This window comes from Anabas testudineus, chromosome 6, assembly GCF_900324465.2.
Source record: "Anabas testudineus chromosome 6, fAnaTes1.2, whole genome shotgun sequence".
Lineage (NCBI taxonomy): Eukaryota > Metazoa > Chordata > Actinopteri > Anabantiformes > Anabantidae > Anabas > Anabas testudineus.
The window spans coordinates 16,887,223-16,911,976 of NC_046615.1; the positions used below are offsets into that span (position 1 = coordinate 16,887,223).

General features: G+C 38.6%; 2 protein-coding genes across 3 annotated transcripts; one reads left to right on the forward strand and one right to left on the reverse strand.

Annotated features, from left to right (window-relative positions):
- The first annotated feature begins 245 nt into the window (after window positions 1-245).
- On the forward strand, window positions 246-4,784 carry asb13b (ankyrin repeat and SOCS box containing 13b). The gene is made up of 6 exons (XM_026365049.1): window positions 246-288; window positions 872-1,071; window positions 1,168-1,318; window positions 1,902-2,036; window positions 2,651-2,842; window positions 2,941-4,784. Exons 1-6 carry the CDS (start codon window positions 246-248, stop codon window positions 3,087-3,089), a joined length of 870 nt encoding a protein of 289 aa, XP_026220834.1. The 3' UTR covers window positions 3,090-4,784.
- A 2,734-nt stretch (window positions 4,785-7,518) lies between these two features.
- On the reverse strand, window positions 7,519-15,496 carry LOC113165494 (neuroepithelial cell-transforming gene 1 protein-like). 2 transcript variants are annotated; one of them, XM_026365048.1, is made up of 12 exons: window positions 13,751-15,494; window positions 12,045-12,111; window positions 11,704-11,763; window positions 11,128-11,235; window positions 10,852-11,019; window positions 10,692-10,754; window positions 10,499-10,595; window positions 10,325-10,401; window positions 9,682-9,939; window positions 9,418-9,588; window positions 9,115-9,301; window positions 7,519-8,492 (listed from the first exon to the last, which is right to left on the reverse strand). In XM_026365048.1, the coding sequence occupies exons 1-12, from the start codon at window positions 13,894-13,896 to the stop codon at window positions 8,173-8,175; spliced, it is 1,722 nt and encodes a 573-aa protein (XP_026220833.1). In that variant the 5' UTR covers window positions 13,897-15,494; the 3' UTR covers window positions 7,519-8,172. The 2 variants fall into 2 exon arrangements, with proteins under 2 accessions (XP_026220833.1, XP_026220832.1); XM_026365047.1 differs by having other exon boundaries at window positions 10,499-10,754; window positions 13,751-15,496.
- Between the last annotated feature and the right edge of the window lie 9,258 nt (window positions 15,497-24,754).

The window sequence follows — 24,754 nt, forward strand, 5'->3', positions numbered from 1 at the left end:
ATTTCTGTGTATTTTTCAGTATTTGTATTTGTTCCTTAAAAATGATTAAAGCTCAGTCCTCTGCTTGTTTTGAGTCAGACGCCTACATATCCCAGAATTCCACACTTTCATTGGGACTGAACCTGCTCTGACTGAACTGTTGATGCCTGACTGCACAGTGTGTTTACAGCAATGCAGGCCATTCAATCTTTATTTGTTTGCTCCAAGATGAATTACATCTTCCGTTGAATATACGGTGACATGAAATGGAGGTCACTCGAGCCAGACCGTCCTTGTATGGAGAAATCGGTAAGTAGCTTACTGTTGTTGACCAACAGTAGCGTCAGCCCCATAACTACTAGTTTAAATTGGGTTGGCTAAACTATTGATTGAATGGGGGCTGGGAGCTTCAAAACACTTTATTTTCTTGGCTTTCTGCTAATGGCGACTAGATTTTAACTAGCTAGAGTTATCCGTAGGATGTATAGCTAGGTCAGTGTTAGCTAGCTAACAACGTTAGCCTGCATGCTGACTTAAAGTGGCTGGCGACAGTAATCATGACATGGCAGTAATCTGTACATGCCAGCAGACACTGCATTGGTCATTGGAAGTAGAAGATGAACACCAAATCTGGGCGTAATGTATGAATTATATGACATGACACCGATTATACCAGTGTATAGGTAAATAGACCCAATAATGTACACCTTACAATGTTATACAGTCTAGTATCTAAGTGCTGTTGTGATCGCTTGGATCAGATCTGCAATAATTATTTGATTAATGGGTTACTTGATAATAAAAAATAAAGATTTCCGGAATATTAATTATTATTAAACCAAACATCACACATAGAAAGGCTCAGCCCTAGTTTGGCTTCACATATCTGCAGCTCATGGTCTTGGATTCTGGACTGACCGGTCAGCAGTGCATGAGGCTGCTGCCTCTGGCAGAGCTCTCCAGCTGCAGCAGCTGATTGAGGGAGGTGCAGCTGTTAATATTGTGGCTGTGGACTCCATCACCCCATTGCATGAGGCGTGCATACAAGGACAGACTCAGTGTGTCAGACTGCTGCTGGACGCTGGTGCACAGGTGAGATAGTGTTCTTGAAGAAAATCAAACCGAATTAATGAGTTGCTTCATTAGTGTGTGACGTGTGACTATGCTGAATATTGCTTTGTCCAACAGGTGGATGCTCGTAACATAGATGGAAGCACTCCACTGTGTGACGCCTGTGCAGCTGGTAGCCTGGAATGTGTTAAGCTGCTGTTGGAGTATGGAGCAACAGTTAATCCTCCATTATTTACTTTCTCTCCTCTGCATGAGGCATGCATGGGAGGTGAGAGATGAAGGTGTATTGTTACATACAACATTGTACAGGAATGTATTTTGACCCATCATATATCTGCACAGCAAGATGTCTTTCCTTCACAAGTCCGACATTGAAATTCCTAAATAGCCTGTTGGAAAACATTTGAAGAGGTTTCTTAATGTCATTTCTCTCTCTAAAAGAAAGCAGAACAGGGAACGGGAAGACATATTCCACTAATAGAAGGTGAAAACCTTTGAGCATTTATACTTACAAAGTGTAAAAATGACTAAAAAAACAACAACAATAACAAAATTACCAGTAAGATTCAAGGACAAAAGTGAACTGACTCTGCTTGCCAAATAACTTGAACAGGAACATGTGAATGACTGGAAGGTTGGAAAAGTGAAATTTCAGCCAATTCTATTCAAGCTGAACATCAACTTCTTGCTGCGTGAGCAACAGAACTGCAGAACATTTTACAGCCACATTTCAAAACCACAGGAAATGACTCCCGGGACTTTTTCTCTACTCATGCTTAGAAACCTAATATGTTTACATACCATTTAATTTTGTTCTAAACAGATATAATCTTTCATGTCTTTCACCACAGGAAATTCAGATTGTGTTCAACTTATGATTGATCAAGGAGCTTTCATGGAGGCCCATGACTGCCACTATGGGACACCACTTCATGTCGCCTGTGCCAGGCAACACTGTGACTGCGCCAAAGTTCTCCTTAATGCAGGTGAGTTTATGTTTATCTTCTGTATGAATATCAAATGTTTTAATGATTTTATTTAGTGACAAATCTATCATAACAAAATCAACTGTATAGTCACATATAATATTATTTACTACTGTAAAATGAGATTAATTCAGTAAAGAAATATGTGTTTATTGAGATTATTTATGTATTGAATAAATTGAAATTAAAACCATTATATTTATCAATGTGCTTATGCTTTACCCAAAACCAAAATGTAGTTTTGATGCTGTCAAGTTAACAATTAACCATAACAGTTATAATGATAACCACATCATATTACAATGATTGATTGCCCAGTGCTTCTTCAAACTGTGGAAATAGGTTTGTGCTCATTGTATCTGTCATTGTCATCACAGTTCTGTCAGTGGGACTGTTTTTTGTGCCGTGCTTTGAAGTCAGAGCTCAACTGCCACATCCATCTTGCAGTTTTACTCTGGTTAAGCATTGGTCATCATATCAGAGAGCCACTCATCCCATATGATGGAGATTCTATTTATTTATTCTGAGTTACCTGATGGCCCACTCCTGCTTATGATATTATTTTATAAAGTGATAATAAGTGCAGAGCTACTCCAACATTTTTTTCGGCACAGGGGCCAGTGTCAATGCTGCCAAGCTACATGAGACTGCCCTTCATCATGCAGCCAAAACAAAGAATGTTGACTTGATTGAGCTACTTGTGGAGTTTGGGGGCAATGTGTATGCCAGGGATAACCTCAACAAAAAACCCATCCACTACACCAGTCATGGATCTCCCTCTTATCTTTGCCTTGAGTTCTATGAAAGTAAGTTTGTTAATGTACAATATGCACCTACTCACTGACAGCACAAAAATTAAATAAGCCATTGCAAAAATGTAATATTACTGCTTTCTCTTCCTTAGATACTCCCCTCAGTCTACAGCAGATCAGCAGAGTGGCTGTAAGGAGGGCGCTCGGAACAAGAGCATGTAAAGTAGTTTCTAAACTGGGCCTGCCCAATCGCATCATAAGTTTTCTTTCGTACATGCCACCTCCAGTTATTGAAATGTAATCGTTTATGAGGAACACAGCATGCAGCACTGCAGACAGTTCAACCAATAGACCTGCTATGTCTGCTGGTTTTGTGAATGTCTCTCCGAAAAGTCACATGACAGGATGTTGACATTGGCAGAAGTAGAGCACAGTAGACATGTCTGAATGCGGCCAGACTAGCAGGGTGCACAGAGATTTCATAAGATCAGTTCCAGTCAGACCATTAATATAATCGTATTATATTGGAACAGAAACAGATTTGTGGGTACCTTGTCATGAAAAAAAGAACCTACGAATATTTTGAAATAACTTAAAACTGACAAGAGTAATGCATGTAAAAATAAGAAATTAAAGGAAAAATAAATCCGACTTTGCTTTAGATTTTTGACTTATCACAATTATTTAAACAATTAAATGGAAAAAAAAGAAAGGCCAGACATATTTGTTTGTACCTCTAGAAAGATTATAAAGACTTACTTAATTAACACCACACATCTTCAATCCTGTAATCATTGAATCAGCCTCTAAATGAAGAAAATTAGTCACTATGCTGTTTGTCATTCTGTGCACCATCCCATAGGACTGTGTCTAACCTCCCTGGATGTAGCTACGAGCGTCGGGAACTGAAACTCTGTTCCAAATTAGAACCAAATCCAAAGTTGCCAAATCTGGGAAAGTACTGGGTACCTGCAGCAAAAACAAAATTTCGGTTCTGCTTATCAGACCTTGATCTTATTAAGTTATAACAGTGTGTGAAAGATGGCTTCAATTTAGAATATGGTGACAAGCTAATTAGCAGGAAGTCTTGTTGCACAATCAAATTTTACCAAATATTTAGGGCAGCACATTATCGATGTGAAAGAGGAACAGTGTTTGGTATATTAAAGTCTACAAGCACCACACAGGCACCTTCAGTAGAGCCAGCGACAGGCAGCCATGACAACTATTTCACAAGATGTGAAAGCTGACCAAAGAGAAAACTGAGACCTGCTTCTGCGAGTCAGCGAGCCAAACTACCTGTTAGCAGGTGCCGAAGTCTAGAGCATATATAGTAGGTTAAGGGTGCTGTCCTTTGTTTAAGTGTGATTTTTACTTCTTTGATTACTTTTGTCAGTTTCAAGTTATTTAAAAGAAATGGTGGGTTCTTCTGTTGTCTTAGCCACTATTGTAAACCATCTGCTAAAAAAGATACCATAATAACCTGTTAGTAAAGTGACTATATTTACATCCAGCAGACACAAACTCTGCTGTTTTATACTTAGCAGGTAGCATACAGTTGGTTTGTCTCGAGTAAGTTTTCCAGTAAATGGCTGCTCATGGTGGTGATTTAGATCTCCTCTGAGGACTGTATGTGATATATTTCATCGAGACTCTTCTGTTAGCTTTTTAACACTTGTTAAGACAAGTTACAGCCTCGTCACCTTTCAGTACATGAAGTAACTTCTCGTAACTACCAGCATAGACCGGCCCACCTGAAACCTGACCCTAAGTATAGTCACACTTCCTGAAAACACCTCTTTGGATTTGCAGGCTTTAGCAGCCTTTTCACATCACTTTGTAATTTAACAGCATTAATATTAGTTTAGAAACAGGATTAGGATTGTATGATTGTACTTATGTGTATATACATTCTATTTATTTTTAATATAAATGTGTAAATAACACAGATGGTTCTACCTCTATTAAATTTGTTTAAATAAATAGACCAAAATGACTCTTTCGCTGTTGTGTCTCTCAATGCAGTTTTGCTTCGACAATAGTGTTTTTTAATAATAATTGTTTCAAATGAATTTGCATATAATCATAAAATTATTCTTATGAGGTGAAATTAGTCTACATTAAAAATAGCTTTACTACTATGATGATGGCCTAATAATGACCAAGCACATAAACCGAAAACCCATGAAGCAATATGCAAAATATTTAGTTGTTTACTTGATTTGTAGTTATAACACACTCTTTTTTTCTAAAATACTTTTGAATTCCATGAGACCAAAGAGATCACATGGATCTGGGAAATTGATGTTTATTGGAAATACAGTTTAACCATCTGGCAGTACACAATAAGCCATAAACACTCAGTATCTCAGTCTAAATGACTAACTAGTAACTTGAAATAAATTACGTCATGAATTTAAATCTAGGTCACACTGCTTAGTAATCAAGCCTTTTAAATACTGGGCAGATGGTGTGTTGACGTCTATCTCAGTGGTGTAGCTCAAGTGGTGAGCGAGACGGTGAGGATCCTGTAGTGAAACAACCATCCACGTCCAGCTCTTGACAGAAAACAAGAAACTGAAGTGCCTTTTTTGTGTAGATCTGGCTGGTCTACAATCCTCAAACCAATCTTTCAGACAGATTCTCTATTCAAGGAAGTCATACATGCACTGGGAACTGAAACTGAGGTGACTAAGATTCGAAACTTAACATCAAATGACAAAAAAAAGCAGGAAGAAATGGCATTGCAACAGTTTTTTATGAAAGTACTCTCAGAACTGACATCCAGTGGAGCGATATCAATGTAGTCGTTAGTCAGTCATTAGAAAATGATCCTGCAGATGCAGAAATGCACATATAAGCACTAATTCAGTCTCAAAAACAAGAAGTGCTGCTCAAGAGTCTGAAATGTTTGATATTGATAGTTACATGACGAGAAACTGTCAATGTGATGAAAAAGATAAATTGTGTTTACCAGCAAAAACACCCAGTATGTTATCTGGGTCCCTTTAGACTACGTGACAATTATCAAGTTTAATGTATATCACACTGTTCAGTAAAATCTGCTCAGTGACTGTTGATTATCAACATGAGGCACATCATACTTTCTACATGCTGGTAATTAATGACTAGAAATGGGCCATAGCCACAATCGATTTGTGAGACATTTAAATCAGCTTTTCTTGATTTATGATGGAGCTTTCACAAATGTGGATTCAATAGTTTGGGTCACTAACAGCTGCCATTGCAGATGGCTTTGCGGCCAAGTATATCCCACAGTGAAATACAGGTTTAACAGGAACACAGCTACACGATGGGCAAGTTGAGAACGACTCATCTTTATGCAAATATTCTCTGACACAGTTCAGCGAGTCGGACAAAAGACAAACAGGATCATCTTGTATTCCCATGGAAATTGAAGGAGAGAGACAGTTTACCACATCAGGAAAAGGAATTACAAACTGAATAGAGGAAACGCTTATTGTCGCAATCGCGATTTCCCAATTGTTAATGACAAGTGTTTAACATGTCAATGTCAGAAATGAGCAGCACAGAAGAAGATAAAAAAAACATCTCTATTAACACTGCCCACAGCCCTAAGTGATTCAATTATGTGTCATCAAAACATTATGGGGAAAAAGCAAGGCCAAACTGAACGAAAAGTGAGGATTTAACACGTGAATGTGAGCAAATTATTTAGTGTTTTAACAGCTGTTATCCTGTCCAACGAGACGAATAACAAGCAGTGACACCCGAGGCCTGTTTGAGAGATCAGGTCTAACAACCTCTCTAAACTCTGAATCTAGATGTTTCCACAGCAGCCCGTCGGAGCTCCTCTACGTTTAGGGTTGTGTGCGGTGAATTAGAAAAGCTGAAATTTTGTGCATGTTATTCTAGTTGGTTTGAATGAGGCTGTGGTGAGGCTGCACATACTGATGGCATACCGCAAGCTATAAATACTGCAACGGTTGACACTTTGCAAGGGGCCCCTTGTAGTAACTTGAGGAAGTGAATGGTGGGCCACTAGTAAGTTAGTGGCAGACTGAAGATGATGGACGACAGTAGGAAGATCAAATAGACAGGTAAAACTCACAGCCTGTTGAGAACATTTTGAAAGCAACAGCTTTGCACGGACAAACTGTTAGAAACGTGTGTAGCCAAGGTAGACTTTGATGTTTCAGATGAGTCACACCAGCCTGTCCATATCATTTCCTCTGAGCAATTTCATGGTACAAAGGAGAAAATCAACATGATGATTGCTGGGATGAATTTATAGAAGAATTTCTCTTTGTGTAGTTAGATTTTTAGTTCTTTAGGTGTTTTTATTTTTAAATAGATGATTCTTTTGGAGTGTTAAATACATTAAAAACTTTCTACATACGAAAGTATGTAGAGAGTATGATAACATTACATCTCCTTTTCTTATCTGTAGCAGAAGTAGAAGCGTCTATCTGATAAAACAATGCAGTACACAACTAGTATAATCACCTAACACAGGCAGATCTGTAGCCATAATGATTGCCTTTTATCCTATACAATTATATTTGCAAGTAGGTAAAACAAAGAAAATAGAAACTACTTTCTTCTAAATTGTTGCTCTGCTTCCGTTTGCGTTAGAAATGTCGCAACACTCCACAGAACAGCTCAGTTAATACTAAAAGGAAGTGACTATGGGACCAAAGTACAACTGAGAGGAGGTTGGTGTTGTAACAATGTCACAGACAATCATACTCAGTACAAACTAAACATTTTATTTTTTCACATTAACAAATTCCACTGAATACAACTAGATTAATTTGATTTTCTTTTTTTCAAGAAATGTTTTTACCGTGTCACATCTGTGGTCAGTGTTCTCATTCATTATCTTTTATCATAGTATTTTTAGCCACATCTTGCTCATCTGCTTCCTGCACAGAAAGCTGAGGCCATCACAATTTCTTAGCTCCTTTTCACAGAAAACACTCAGACAACTGCACATGTGCTGCCTATAATATAGAAAAACACATATTTTGATTACGAAGAAAACAAAGAAAGACAATTTAAATGTATCAACAATGGAATGGACGATAAAACTAAGGAGCTACAAGTGGTTTAAGACAGTTTTAGACACAGAAAACCCCATGTCTACACACATTTAGCTGGTGTAAACATACATTGCAGATACACTCATGTCACTTTTTTTGTAAACTAATTAAACTTTTGAAGACAAAAAAATGTCATACACATTTGGACGGAAATGATTCGAAAAGGCTTTTCAGTGCAGCTAAAGAGACAAAGCAAAAACACACACACAAGAAAAGGTTGCATGAAATTCACTGACGTGACAAAATGTATGTGGCTGTCCGAGAGAAACCCTTTGTGAACTTTCAGCTTAGGTTAAATGTCTACACTCCTGTCTCCTTCCTCTTTAGAGAGCCTTGAAACTTCTGGTCCAGTCTGGTTTTGGAGAGCGTCTGTGGCCTCAGTTTGGGGCCAGAGACAGGTGGACAGTTCTCGTCTGTCTCTTCGTTACAGATGGTGGTAGAGCGCCGCTTGGCTGGGACACCTTCTCCCTGCTGAAGTGTAGGTGGAGCCCCCTGTTGTTGGGTCATCGCAGTGCGTAGACAGTTGAGCCATTGTTGCTTGTGGTAGACATCATTGACATGAAGTGTGTGGGACTGGCCATGGGATGGATCCACAGAGCTCACACGGAAAATGTTCTTAGCTACAGAGACACAGCAAAGACAGTTAGTGAAGGAAAAAAAGGGTTCTCTTAAGCCTGTAAGGTCTGGACTACATTGCAGAATCCACTATGTACTGGACACATCTATACTGATATGAATACAGATCACAAATTAAGCAAAACTATTTTTTATTCTTTGAATTAAATAATTGCATGTACACTGATCTGAAAGACTCAGGCTAGGTACACGATGTATGCAAAACCTTGTAACTAGAAAACTAGAAAAAGTACTGCAGTAAGGGAAACATACTACAAGTGCTGCAGTAAAAGAGGCAAATGTGGTATGCATTTACTTTTCTCTGTTTGATTTAATTTAATTTAATTACAGATTACTGTTATGTGGTTACACTGACTTTAGTCTGTCTGTGCAATAGCAAATCTAATGGTGCAGCAAAGGGAAGATTTATGTCAAACTCACAAATTTACATCTAATACCAGAGTAGAATAATTTCTCAGAAGAGCTTGCAAATAGTTTTTTGTCTTAACAGTAGAAAACTAAACATACAAAAAATGATATGAAAAAAATCCCATCACATTACATCTCTGCAGGATAATTAAAGAATCACACAGTCTTAGAGAAAAGTGAAACTCAAGCTCAACCCACCTTTCTCTCCAGAGGTGAAAGCTCCTCTGAATGACCCCCCCATGCGTATCTCTCCATCCTGCAGGTCCTCTAGAGCCAAATCCCGAACTGGGATGGGTTGTCGATAGACCTGGAAGCAGCTTCTGTCATTGCGTGTCACTGGTCGGGTCAGAACCAGCAGCTCAGAGAAGAGGAACACGTGCAGCCTCTGTCCAGAAACAAATTAATGGAGAATGAAATTTACTCTAATACCAGATGAACAGCACCTGGAAGACAATTTTACAGCATGTAGATGGTAATAACGAGGGCGATCCTGATTCTCACCGAGCCACTCTTGTTCCGCAGCTCACCGTGACAAAGCAGCGTCTTACAGTTGTCTATGAGAGGGTCTCGCTGCTTTTCATCCAAGTACTCCAGTTTGTCTATGTAGTACTTACACTCAGACTCCCCTTTCCTCACGTTGATTTCAGACAAAATCTCCTGAATTATAGTGATCTGAAGGGAAACCCAGATCATTAGGTAAAACACAAGACAACAGTCAAATCTATCAGCATTTTCTGTGATTGCTATGTAAAGTACACGTCATACAGCTTTCTCCAGGCTGGCTACGTCCGAATGATCAGGAGGAGTGTGTCTGAGGATCTCTCGCAGCAGCAGTGGGTATTTGACGAGTCGTGAACGTGGGATGTCAAGGAAGCTCCAGAGGTCCAGCTTCCTGCTGAAAGGCGATTCCAGACAGCGTTGCAGGAAGTCCTGCACCCTCTTGTCCTGCTTTTTCTGGTCCAGTAGGGCTTTGGCTGCAAGCTGGTTGCTGCAGTAGTTTTTATAAGCATTCAGACCAGGCAACTGAGAAAATACAAAACTCAGTTTCAGCAAGTCTAGAAAATTAGGAGCACTTCAAGATCACGTCTTACTTTTAGTAGTAGTAGAAAGTCCTTAAAATATATAGTTTAATTTAATTCAGTTCAATGTATAGCACCAATTCACAACAGAAGTTATCTCAAGGCACTTTACAGTGTAAAGTCCTGTAAGTTAAGACCTTACAGAAAATATTTATACAAAAAAATTATAGAGAAAACCCAACAATCCCATTTGAGCAATTTAATGTTCTCTTGTTGGTGTTAAACTATATGCTATAAACTGAAAGAGTTTTAAAAAAATGCCCTATAAACCCTGTGTGTAACATCTCTGAGTAGCTTCTCAGGATGAATAATTATGCTGTCATACATACCCAGTTTATTACTATCTGCCCGATCTCAGCCACTGTTCCATTGGGGCCAGTTCCCTCTGTCAGTTTTATCAATAAGTCTGCAGATAAAATAAAAAACAAGAGAAACTAGTAAACGTGAAGAAGTTAGTCAGAACAGCTTAAACCACAATATGGTTACCGGTAGTAATTACTTACCCTCATGTAAGGGAATGTATGCATCCAGGTCCCCAAATATATGAGCTAGCTCCTCCTCTGTCATGATGGAGAGCTTTAGCATTGGATCATGGTACGCCTGAAGGCAAACACAGAAGCAGTGTGAGACCAAATGAGGTGACAAAGAATAAATGTTTTGATTTCCCCAGATAATTGTACATGTAACTTTTCTAACCTTTCGTGCAAGTTGAAGATCTTCAATTAGATCCTGCTCGCCCCTGTAAAGCTCATAAATTGCCTGGAGAACAAATATTAAAACAGAAAACAAACCAATTCATTACTTCTCTGCGTTCTGCAATTTTAAGAAGACTGTACTCCAGACTGAACTGCACAACCTCTTGTCTCTTAATCTCTTTGGTGGAGAATGTGCTCTTCTGATGGATGTCCAGTGTCTCTGACCACAGCGTGCTGTTTCTACGCTTAGTGGGAGTGGGACCTGCTGCCCTGCTGCTGGCTTTCAAGGACATCCCTGGTGACTTTGTATCACCACGTAATGACATTGACTGGGAAACAAAATTGTTAAATTAATTGATAATGTGACACAATGTTGGGTGAATGACAATGGTCAGTTTATGACGTCTGTGTCAAAGAAAACATGGCACCTGTCTTACCTGTATAGTCTGGCCAAAGCGGCGCACTGCTCCATTCTTGGAAGGGGATATCAAGTTGACAAGGGAAGAAACTTTGGCCAGTGGTCGTACTCGTTTGTTACTTGGTTCCTAGGAATCAATGACATAAATTTTCTTCAGTTCCACTGTATTTGCAACCAAGTACTAAAACTGACAATTTAATTCATGTTTATGTTTGTTCTTTTTTTTACAAGTCCAAATATATATAGATCTATATAAACCAAACAAATGTCCTAGTTTTGTTCTGGTCTCAGATATTACATCTGATTTTTAAAATATCAATGTTTGATGTTAACTTAACAGAACAGTTTTGAGTCGTAATGAAACCATGTACTGAACTGTACTCTTGACTGAACACTGATGAGATTTTTCTGCACCATCATTGTTTCCTCAGACAGGCATTGTGCCAGTCTACGACATAGAGGGTTTATGCTGAGCTCACGGTAGTGCAGAGAGTCTGAGTCATGCAGAGGGATTAATTTTGTTGTGAGGACAGAGTTAAGGATGCAGCACTAGTCTTGCATCTAACGGACAGAAAGGAGGTGTTCTGACTCTTACCTTGAGGTCGAAGCTGGACAAACTGACAGTGTCGTCATCCTTCTCTTTACGCTTTCTTTTCTGTAACATCACAACACAAACTTGTTTAATTTTTTGAGTATAATTACAATTAAAACAATATATTCGCACAAATATCTCTCATATAAATATACAGTAAAAATCACAGAATCAAATATTCCTACACAACAATGTGCAATTCCGCATATCAGTGATGTAGTTAAAAAACAAGACAAGAAAGTTAAATGCTCATGAGAGTCACACTTTTATTTTCTTCTCAACTACAATCAGACAGTTGTATGAGGATGTAATCACTGCAGTCTCATATAATGTTTTCAACTCACTAAACTGAAGTCCCACGGAGTCCCTGGAGTTAGAAAGGTGAAGGAGCTGCCTCTCTGCAATGGAGGTCTACAGGAATCAAGACAAATAAGAAATGTCATTTTTTTCATTTATTGTTAACTTAACTTGCTGTTAATAGAGTTATAAATATTTTGCCAATGGTTTGATTTCATAAAAAACTGTTTTGGTTGCTCTAGGTTCCTAGATTATTATAGCTGCCAATCAAATTTTAAATTATTGTATTTAGAGAGAATACATCACAGTAAATCTCTTTTCATATGACAGATGCTATTCCTGTTTCGGTCACTGTTATGTTGTTGTGGAGGATCATGATAATGGAAGCGTATTAATCTTTAAAACCATATAAAGGAGTTAGCTCCTCGCTGCAGGAAAATAACAGTTATATTGACAAAACAATGAAGCCACAGAAAGCTTCAATGTGTTCTTCTTAGGGAATAACTCCCAGAGAGTGATGTCAAGGCCAAGGTCAGCTGCACACTCTGCTACACAATCTACTTCTTGTACTCAAGACTTTCACGTCCAGCTGGATGTGAGATGGGGAGTGAACAATAAACAACTGAGGAAACTGATTAAAAAAAGGGTAAAGTTGCATTTATATGCAAAGATTCAAGTTGCTGGTATGAGATTTGTTAAATAAACAGAGTAATACTTACAAACTAATAATCATGTAGCTTGAACTATTAATTACAAATTAATGATTACAATATTATTGTTTTTGGGGCCATTTGGCAAGACATATTTCTGCAGTGATATATTTAACATCAATACAAAGTATCTGCAGAATACTGTTATGCAGATATGACTGTCAAGGTTTTACAAAAACAACAAAAAAGACTTTTTTTGCTATTCAGTTAAAAGTGAATTAAGTAACACACAGTGAATAAATCACAAATATGCCAAATCAATAGTGGCATTTATATTAGTATTAGTAATACTAAATCGATTAATTAAATATCAGCTAAAATGAAATTTTCTGTGCCCAGCGTCTCACAGGTGACAATTTGCTGCTTTAATGGCAAACAGTAAATTAAAATAAAACTATAATGATTACAAGAATAATCATTTAGATTGTAACTTGAAAATAAATTATAATATAAGGTTTCAGCTTTGGTTTGATCAGATCTAATGCATCAATTTATCTTGTATCATTATAAACTAAACATCTTTGGGATCCGGACTTCTGGTAAAGATCTCTGAAGGCTGCGTGCAAAGTGACATTTTTACAAAATAAATAAAAACAAACAAATAAAAAAATAGTCTTGATTATTAGCAAATTAATTGATAATGAACAAAGTTATTGCAGCCCATCTGGGGCTCTAGGAAATTGTGATAAGCAATGTTCATGTTGACACAAAAATGAACAGATCAATTTATGATGAAAATAATCTTTAGATAAATGCCAAATGAATTCCTGTAGTTAGCTATGGCTTCTTTTTATTTCTAAGATATATTAGTATTTTGGTATTTTCTAGTTTGTCTATCAGGCAAGCACAACATTCACAGTTATATATATTCCGAGGTGCACATGAAGGCATCGTTTGCCAGTTACAATACCAGCCCTACCCGTCACAGTCGGCTAACCAGTTAGCGTTAGTCCGTAACAAATAAGGAGCTATAGTCACATTATATAGCATTATCGCTATGAAATACAGCAAGCATTTCACATTTTAAGACATGATCCACGTACTTCTTGGAGTTGTTTCTCCGGAGTGTTTGTGGAGAGGGCTCTGCGGCGCTGATGACACTGGTAGTGGACGTCCTCGATGACACCCGTCGAAGTTTCTGCTTTCTGTTTGCCACCATCCTTCCACTCACTTCTTCATTTTCTTCCATTTTTCCGCACCTTCTGCTTTCAAATTAGTAATACCGAGACGCAGTTATAGCAAAGTGAGCCTAGACGTATTAAAATCTAGCTCGATGTGTACAAAGAAATCAGGAGCTCGATGACAACAGAACACACACAGCGGTGGAACTTTGAATATGGCGGATTCTTGGAAATGGACCAATCAGGAGAGAGCTCGGAGCCCCGCTGCTAGGATACCACGAGGTGGGAGGGGCCAGTCAGAATACTATAAAAGGACCTTGAACGCAGCCTTTGTGTTTCTGATCACTCATTCACATGTTCACATGTTCACAGGTGGGTGTAAAATACTTAATATATAACACACAGATGTGAATCTTTTCCAGTAGCTGCAGATTTATCTATAATATGACATGAACGAACTAAGACTCCCATAGTAATGTGCCCATGTATGCACATATAGTAAATACTGTTTACTGTACATCTGGAATTGTAGTAAGAATTTTGTCATTTAGGGCTGGAGCTAACAATTATTTTCATTATACTTTCAAATGCATATTTTCTACAATTCTATTGATCAATTATTAGTTTGGAATAACTATAGTATCAAATGATGAAATGAAGAATCACCATTCATGAGATAGAAGGCATCAAATTCATGTTTGAGAGACTGGAACCACTGTTTTCCAATTCAGTATTTTTTTGCTGATTTGTTTATATGGGCTTATCCAACATACACACAGTTTCATAGTTTTGTGTGTTTTATCAGATCTCTTATGTAAGATTGGAAGCAATTAATATAATATTTACGTCATGATTTCTTTCATAGCCTGACGAAGAATGATATTGGCCTTGGAACAATGAATTTCATGTTTTAATACATTTCCAAGCGCTCCATACAGACATGAGTGTTCTTTTTGAATGCAGAGAATAATTTCAATGAAATGGACTATACACACCATAATAGCATAATAGTCACCCTGCAGTATATCTCATAACCTGGAACTTTTTAATACTGAAGCATTGGAGCACTGGTTGGTTTATGGGGTTAATCCATAAACAGCCATAACACCTCTGTATATTAATTATAACATTATCCATACAGTATTAATTCCAGTACTCACAGATACTCACTATTTCTTACAGTACACCAGCACTGACTACACCCATATCTCCTGTATACAATACACAATACAGAACATTTTGACCTGTATAGATAAATACTGTATGTTTGTTGACCAGATGTTGTTTATACCTACTGTCACGCACACTACGATAATAAAATGTTTATAATATCTTGTTTTTGTTCAGTTTTGTTGTCAGCTGTACTTCTAAATGCAAATCTTCCTCTTATCTGTTCCCTGTGATTTGCAGATCTTGTGTCTATTGAGAGCCTGATGGCAAATGTCATATACTGTAGCCTATGTGTCAATGTAGCTTGATGGTAATAGCATACATATGTACAAAGAGTAGGTGTTAGAGGGGGTGTGAGTAACTAACATTCTACAGTATTTTCGCTCTAGATTTTTCTGACATTACAGAAAAAGTAGAATAGTACACAGTCTTGCAATTCTCTGAGAAACTGATGTCAATATTATACAATTTATATTAATAATGACTATATATATATTTTTACATCTCATTCATATTGCACTTGATACCACTCAGAAACTATTTTCATATCAGTAAAAGCAATAAATGTAAAATTAGAAGTGCTGGATGAAGACATTTCCCCCAGATCTCTGTGCACATTTCATGAATAATAAATAATCTGAAAAGGAAGACTTATCCTCTAAGAAACCATCATCTTTCTACCTCCATATAGGCCTAAGGATATAGATTAGATATAATAGGCATCAGCCTGTTTGACCATCCCCTATAGGACGATCTGACCATTACTCAAATGGGACATGATAAGCTCCTTGGATCGTACAGCTCTGTCGTTCAGAAGCACATCATCACCTCAGAAGGGCCTTCCATTCCACTTTAATCAACATACATGTCTGTTTCATGAAATATGACGCCTGACATCACTGCTTTAGTGTCTACATAACGTCAGTGTGGAGAGGGCATCTGGAGAAGACATGTACTGCATAGTACAAGGATTGTATACCAGCTGTAGTAGTGTGAGGTGATATGAAATAAAACCAACCCTACAAAAACATGAAGAAATTACACAATAGAATATAATGGTAAGGTCAATTGAGTAGCTGTTTTGGAGCTTTAAATTGTATCACGCTATCTTTTGCTCAGATGGTAAATTTATTTCCCACTATTCTCAGCACTTCTTCTAGATGTTGGAAAACAAGTTGATAATGAAACTAATTTGACAGAGCAATGTTGCCATATAGTAGCTGTTTTAAACATTTCCGTCATAAACAAACCTTTTCACCATTTAACCCTATGTGGACGAAATGTCCTCTACAAAAATGGAAACAATAGAAAATGTGAACATATGCTATTCTACTAAAACACCAACTGCCAATGAAAATGATTCAAAGCTCCAAATACTGAATGGATGTTGTGCTGAGCTTTATTTGTCAAATTCTGTTTCCAAGGTCGGAAATAAAGTTTAAATCTCCACTTGAATACATTCAGTCATGTGTTTGCTCTATTAAGCTCAACGTGTGTTGAGACCTTTAGACATTTCTTACTTTAACACCAAACACATTTACATCACTGGTCAATTTATTTGATTTCAGCTAAAGGTCGGTAGACGGCCGGCAGTTTTCTCCAAGTGACAGGATAATGATCAAGGTGACCTGTAACATGTAAAGAGCTCCACTGAAAAAACTGTGTTAAAGTTTATTATAGCTGCTTAGATTTAGTTAGTACACAGCAAAAACTTAAATAAGACATTACAGTTTTTTTTTCTAGTATGTAACAAATGCATACATTTCCTTTATATTTAAGTTAGTCACACAGAAAAAACATGTTCTTCCTCTTAAATTATGAATAAATTCTTAACACATTTTTGGTAATGCATACTCTGGAGTCTTGCTGCTTCATCTGTACTTTGTGTGATATAACCAGGAGCTCACTGTGGCTAATGTGAGTAAATACCACCAAAGTTCAGATAGATATATGTGTGTAACAGACATTACCGACTTTGTAATTCTTCTCGTTTTGCTCTGGTTACAATACAATTGCAATTGTCTCATAATTGTGGCCACTGTTCTGAAAAAAATAAAAAAATAAAAACAAAACAAAAAAGATAATTTCAATTAAACTTTAACATGTATTACACAACAGAGTCAATGAGTCGGTTGAGTCAATGGGAGACACAGAGGAAAAAAACTCTAACAAGAAGCAGGACAGCAGCTGTGACCAGTTAGTGAATGAAGCAGAGAGCTCAGTAATTTATACAAACATGACCTACTTTTATAGGCATCGCATGAACATCTCATATTTCATTTTTTTCATGTACAGAGTCTGTACATGCTGATAGTCCACCTCCCAGAACACTGATTTCATATGGTGCTAGACACTGGGTACAAACATCTACGTCACCAAATGAAATCAGTTTCTGAGTGCAGTCCTTTACACAGCAAATCCTCTGATTGTTACGGACAGCACACTATGTTTAAAGCATGCTATTGGAGGCACCTTGCATATTGTGTAATAAGAAGGATAGGTGCTGCTAACTGGATGCAGATGTAGGTAAAAAGTTGTCGCGTGAAGAAGAAAGCTGTGTGAAGAAGAAAGCTGTTCTGAGTTAGCTCCTCTCACTGTTCAGTGGCTGGTTCTACAAATGAACAGCAGAGGGTGTGGTTACATAGCAAGCCAGAGCCCAAACAGTGACCCAGTGTTAGAAAACGTTTGACCTTGTGAAGTTCAAAGACATATTTCTGAAAGGACAGCATCAGTAAACCTTGTAGAAAACTCCCAGGTGACTCCTTGGATTCCACCTACCTGCAGGAGCAGGCGGCACCGGGGTCGACTGCTTGAGACAAAAACCATCACAAACATCATCACAGTAAAATCTTATCAGGTTGATTCAGATGGCATTTTAGCCTTGTAGCTGATGATTGATATCGTCAGAAATGCTTTGACTATATTAACTTTCGTACTAAGAGTTGTGACTAACTGATTAAAACTATACATTATAGTATTATGGGGAAATATGTTGCAGGGGTTACTGCTCCTGGCCAGGAAATAGTCCAGCACATACTGTAACCAACCCCAGAAGACCACAACTTCTCATTTTCACAAAGAAGATGAGTGTAGCAGTAATTATACATACTGGAAGGTGGATTTATTTTAGTGATGTCTATGCTAAGCTAAGCTAACCACGTGGCAGACAGAAACCACTAGCTGGCCTCTGTTTAAATGTAAGCCACATTTAAGTTTCTGTAAATATTAAACTAAGTAAAAATGTGAGCTTTATAAAATTTTGTAGAAAATTTTGTCAGAAACCTGTTTCTGACAGAAACAGGTTTTAGCTTTCATGCCTTATTTCCATCGCCTTATTTTTTTCTTAGCTCATAACTTATTTAATGCATAAGTATAAGAGGAATATCTACTTTATCTTCTCACCTAGTACAAATAAATGTATTTGCCATAATGTCAAACGGATGCTGAGGCAGGAACACCTGAACTCTAAAGGTCACAGTAATATCAGTCATTATCTTACATGCACAAATCTTCTAGTCGGGGTCTTTTTTAAGCTCAAATGCTAGTCAAGCAGACACATTTATATATTAGTGTGCTGATGTGAAAAATAGAAACATGGCGGACATGAACAGCGAAAAGTGGATGAAAAACATCAGGCATTACGGTCGACTAATCTACACAGAGCTGAGATTGTTGACATTAAATGTGAAACGTAAAGGTAGCAGGTCTAGCAGGTCTAATAATAATGCTTTCACCGATGACTCATGTTTGTTCCCGGATGGCTTCATTTTTGAACAGGAGCTGAAAGGGGTGAAGGTTTATCATATGACACAGTGTTATTCACACCTCCTCTTCCCCTTCTTTCTTATAGTGTTCATAGGCCAGATCTCATCGAAACACATACAAATCCATCATTCAGAGAGTAAAAGACACTGATTAATACATGTCTTTTTTCTTTCCAGGAGAAGATTTGTCGCAGTGCAATCTTGCCACATCACACAACAACATTGGATGTGTTAAGAAAGGAAATTAAATTCTACCCTCCTCTGGGTTTACTGGGAAATGTTCTGCATCACCATACCAGGATGATGACAGAGGCTCAGCTAAATGAGAGAGGTGACCCGTGGGGGCATAAAAGAAACTGAAGTCATCATCAATATTTTTGTCTGGTGTCATCAACCATCCAAGAATTCAGAGTAAGAGTGAGTTAATCAACGATCGCTTGGATAAGAGGAGCTTAGGATATGATGTTTGTAACATATCGTTCCCACTGAGGTCTACCTGAAGGTGGTGTGTCTCCAGTTGCAGCTTGATGTTCATATCTCACTTAATGCACCTCGGCATGCTTAAGTGAGTTCACACATAGGGCAAGCAGAGCAATTATCCTTAATGGTGTAAGGTTTGACCCCATGAATATGTGCAATCATGTGCTGGTGACGCAGAAAGATGAGGAGAGAGAATCTAGTGGAAAGGTTTCCTATTCATCATAACACGGAGGCTTGTTGACTCAACCAAAATATAACTGGTATTTAGGGTCATGAAGTTGTGACTGCTGAATTTGATCAGTGTGAAGTTCAACATGCGAGAGGAACGTGAGGCAGCCGCACCTAAAGGGTACTCAATCAATTATTTCAAGCGTTTAGCCTTTCCTTTGGCAGTTTTACTTTACTCTATAGTTTTGGCTTGTGTCACCACAGACAAATATCACCACCCTGCTTCCCTCACAAAAAGTCCAAAATACACTTACAACCTTTTTTGCTGTGAGATGAAAAATCAATGCCACCAAATCAATATAGTAAATATAAGGCTTCAGCCAGCAGTCGTTTCGCTTGGATTAGTATAAAGGCTGGAAACAAAACCCATTTAGCAGCAGCACCATAGCTCACTAAAACATCAACATATTACTTTTAGCCTTCAGCTTTGGTAAAGTTTTATTTAAATAAAAATTTATTTATGCTAAAATGAACTTCAGAGGTGCTTAAAGGTGTATTGTGGACACAGCCAGGCAAGCTATGCTAAGCTAAGCTAACCAACTAATGGCTGCAGCTTCATATTTAGTGTATGGATCCTAGATTACTATTACTTTCTGTCATTAAGAAAGAAAATAAGCATATTTACAAAAATATTGAACTATTGCTTTAAGGCACTGAGTGAGAAGTGTAACTGGAACATTTAAGATCTTATATCACGATAAGAAACATGGTACGACTTTGAAGGGTGGCCAGGTGTAGGAAATCGAGTCCTGTCTTTATCAAACTACTGTATGAGACACTGAACTGAAGTCAACCCACCTTAATGTCCTTATACAGTCTACAGTGTAAACAAACTGTATGTGCGTCATGGGCTTAAACTTAAAGCGATCAACCTTGTAACAGATGAGTCATAAAATACATTTTCCGGGCAATTCATGTTGAAGAGGCAGCAAACACAAACAATGCTTTATAAAACCTTTCTGGATATATGCTTCAGGATCGTGACGAATATGTACAAAGACAAGTGCGTGAGAGCAGGAGAATTCAAATTACTTTTGTCGAAATATGAAAAAATAAATGTCCACATTTTGATGTTGGAAGATGAGTAACCAGGGACTTCATGAGACTTTCCAGTCTGCCGTTAATTAGTGCGGACCTTTATCTCCGTGCCTGAGATCAGTGACTGTGCAGACAAAGGAAGACTTCATCACACGCAGGATTTAAATGACAGAATGAGGTTTGCAGGGATTGTGTCCTGTAGCTATATATATACCCGCTCCGATGTAGGACAGGATCCAGGTGTGGTCACCTGGCATTCACATAGGCAACATTTAGATATGTGAGCAAGAGAGAAAAATACGGACACACATGTACTCAAGATAGTTGGAAGTGGAGCCTTGAAAATGAATTTCTCAGACTCACAAAGTGGCACCATGCTCAGTCTGTGAGAGACAGACGTGACAAGAGGGAAATGTTTTCTCCGAGAGGCACTAATTGTGTCATCGAATACACAATCACTAGATACTGGCTTCCCACCGTCAACAAAACCTGTCTGTCTTCTTCGTGGCAGGGTTGTTCATTTTTGTCAAATGCTACTTGGGGAAAAAATTGGAGTCAAACAAGCTGTAACAGCACATTTTTCAAGACATATAGAGATCAGTCAGTTAGCATGACTACAGGTGACTGAGTGCAGTTCAAAAATAGACTGAAAGTGAAACTGCTACGTCACTTTCTGTAACACCTCAAACATTATCCAATTTAACATAAGTTGTGACACAGTATTATAGTATATATGTATATAAATAATATAGTAAAGCTGCACCTTTGTCTCTATAAACACTGAATAACCAATAAATAGATAAATGAACAAACCAAAACAACGATAATGACAAACACTGACCTGTTGCAAATGATCCGTCACCTACCACTCGGTGCATTATTTCCTCCCTGGAGATGTTTTCGCACTTGCTGCTCCGACTGAAAGCCAGTCCCGCCCCACGCTGAAGTGTTATACTGTACTGTAGGAGCTGTAATTCTCAGAGTGTGAGTGTGTGTATGAACGCACTGAGCGTCAGAGGAGTTATGAGATGGAGATGCCACTGAGAGCACAGCCCCCTCGCCTCTCTCTCTCTCTCTCTGCTCTTTACAGTCAGCATGAGGTGTTCATCCACTGCTCTGCCAGAGTCATTATCGTAACTGTGAGTCAACACGGGCTCCCACACACACAGGCGCGCACACACACACACAGATGCACACACATGCAGATAGCCTGCACTGTATTAATATTGTAAGTTATAAGAATGTAAACAGAGCAGAGACAATGTTTTAGAGTATATACCGTGTACAGTAGCAGCTTCCGCCTATGCTTAAGTGTTCACTCTGTCAAACACACACACACACACACAAACTACACACTCAGCATGACAAAGCAACAATGCTCTCGCCAAAACAAACAAGCAATTACTTCATTTGCACACTTCATCCACATAAATAAATTTCCTCCGTGCCTGTACGTGACCACTTCTAAAATACTGTCAAAATACCACACAGCTGTATTTTCTCATGTTTTCCCTCACTTGGGGCTGGATTAGAGTCATGGCAGTCGTCAAATGAGCAAAAATAAATTGCGTATAGAGGGAAAAGAGGCACATAGTGTTGTTTAACTAGAAGTATGATGGCATTATAAGAGCAGTACAGCTCATACAAAGTCGAACTTCCTCCACGAGTAAAACCACACAAACTGGGGAATTCCCGGCTGAGGGGGAAAGGGAAGGATGAAACTATATCCGTAATGGTGATGGCAGGTGATAGGGCAAGACTCACAGGGCAGGAATCTCACCCTGGATTCCTCTGGTGTGACGGGAAAATTGAATCATTGTGCCTCTGTCAAACAACAAAGGCACAGCACATTGATACACATGCATACATAAACCCAGCTCCCATCATCCAACACGTGACTCCCTTCCCAGTAACCGTTCCTATAGGGTGAGTCAGCTGACCACACGATGAGTTGCTCCCTCTTTTCCTTTTATCTCTCCATCCTAAAGATGCCAGAGGAAGTGGCTGTGACGGCTGAGTCACATCAACTTCTCACCCTGGTCTCGCTCCAAAACTCCTCCTCCTCATCACTACAACAGCATCACACACATTTTGATCCAGCTGTCCTTCATCCAGCATCAATCCCACAGTGTTGTTTGCACCTGCCAGTGCTCCCTCCTCCGCTTATCTCCTAACCTTTCACTTTCCTTGACCTCTTCCAGCTGTGGGTGGATCTTCAGCCACAGCATTGTAAGGAATGCCTCTCTGGATGTCCACAGTGCCGCAACTGGCCTCCGCCCACGACTCGACGGCCTGACCATCATCAGACGATCCCCAAACCTCACCAGCTGCCTCACCAGAGAACAACTTTCTTATAAAGACTCAAAATATCTCTCCTGTCCTCTCTCTGATGCACTCTCTGTTTGTGCTACTTCTTCTCGCTTCTCGCTCTCTGTGTAACTCTGTCAACCAGCGTACAGACACAAGCTATATCGAGACTGTTTTGGTGCAGAGATTGCTGTCATGATCCGGCCCGCTGAACTGTCAAATGCTCTGTTGTACTTCACAGCCGGCACTGAATGTACAGCTACACTGAGATAGCCTGACATTTGTACTCTTGTACTTGTTTGGAGAATATGAAGCAGACGGTGAAGAATTACAGCAATAGTTTGACATTTATCTGCTGTCTTGCAAAGTGTTGATCACATGCGTGTATGGTAAAGACTGTATGAAGCTGGAACCAGTAGCCAAATATTAATACATCATATACAGCTAGTTTAATCCTCATAAAATCTGAAGAATCAAAAGAAAAAGTGGTGTTTACAAGAGTTTGTGGTATTCTGGACTATTTCTTGGCTGAAAATTCACAATTTCTTGTTTTACTCATTGTTTCCTGTTTGTAATTTGCCAAACCAACTAGCTGCTGGGTGTAACATCATCCTTGAGGTATGACTCATGTATAATAGAGAATAGATCCATTTCCCAAAATGTTGAGCTATAATTATATTTTTTTCATGATAACAATGTATAAAATGATAATGTTCACACAATATTTCAGTGTGAAAGGTGTCGTATGAAGAATTATCGCCCAATTCTAGCTGCTCTCTTAGTGTCACAGTCACTGCATGTTTTCAGAGAGCTTGAGAAATTCACTCCTGCTGGCACAGTTACAGAAAAGCTTGTGAACACAGAGGAGCATTTAGCAACAAAAGAGCGAGATTTGTCCCTCAAGGTTTGGTAGAGACCAAAATCAGAGCTAAAAGGAGTAAATATGGGGCTCATACAGACGCAGAAACGTAACTCCAAATAAAAAATAATATTGCTCTGTGTCTGCTGAGGCTGAAATGGCCAAACAGCTGTTCGGATATCTTTAATACATGATAATATAAAAAACACATAACGTAAGTTGTTTACAGAGAAATTTGGATTCTAGTGTCTAGTGAGTAATCTGCACTATGATGGTACTTTATTCAAATATTACTACTGTTTGAACAGACTGGGGAGGCTGCAGTGTTGGATAGCGGCGAGGTAGGTGTGTTGAGAGGATTGACAGGGTGGGGGAATAGAAAAAGATGGAGTGCAATGAACTGAACCATAACAGAATAAATAAAAGTAAAATACTTCTATGGGACTTAGAGACTACCCTGTTCAGAGGAAAAATGGTTCTAATAATGTGAATTGAAATAAAAATAAATTGCAAATAAAGTGTACACGTATTTTTTTGCCCCTACTGCGTATATGACCTGTGCCCTGTGGGATTGTTCAGTGATATCCCATCAGTCGTCACGCTCTCCCTCAGGTTCAGCAGGCAACAAGGTGACAGGAGAAAACACATACACAAAAAACAAGTGGCGTTATGTAACAATCCTACTCGAGTAGTCTGCGGGCTTCAGACACGTCCTTGGTAACAATCACTATAGCACCACCAAAGAAAGGACAGGATTGCATAACAACAAACTCAGTGCCTTCTAAAATGAATGCAGCAGATCTAAACTCACATACTGCACCCGTACTGTATGGTATACATATGTGACAAAATTGCTGTGTGTGTCTATATGTTTCAGCAGTTACAATTACTAACATGTACATGCAGGTTTGCAGTCTCATCGTATTGTTTTGTTTTGTCAGCAAAGCCATATGTGCGTCTCCCACGCCAGCAGCAAAAGAGATGAATAGTTTCCCTTTAAAAGAGCAATGTGTTCTTAATTTTCTAACATGTATCTGGTGATAAGCTGTGATGTGGCGTTAGTGTAGACAATGTACCAGC

Coding starts and splice junctions, on each gene's coding strand:
- asb13b (XM_026365049.1), top strand. CDS start 246: ATGGAGGTCACTCGAGCCAGACCGTCCTTGTATGGAGAAATCG. Junction 289..871: donor GTCCTTGTATGGAGAAATCG/GTAAGTAGCTTA, acceptor ACATATCTGCAG/CTCATGGTCTTGGATTCTGG. Junction 1,072..1,167: donor TGCTGGACGCTGGTGCACAG/GTGAGATAGTGT, acceptor TTTGTCCAACAG/GTGGATGCTCGTAACATAGA.
- LOC113165494 (XM_026365047.1), bottom strand. CDS start 13,896: ATGGAAGAAAATGAAGAAGTGAGTGGAAGGATGGTGGCAAACAGAAAG. Junction 11,020..11,127: donor GCTTTGGCCAGACTATACAG/GTAAGACAGGTG, acceptor TTTGTTTCCCAG/TCAATGTCATTACGTGGTGA. Junction 10,402..10,498: donor ATACATTCCCTTACATGAGG/GTAAGTAATTAC, acceptor TTTTATCTGCAG/ACTTATTGATAAAACTGACA.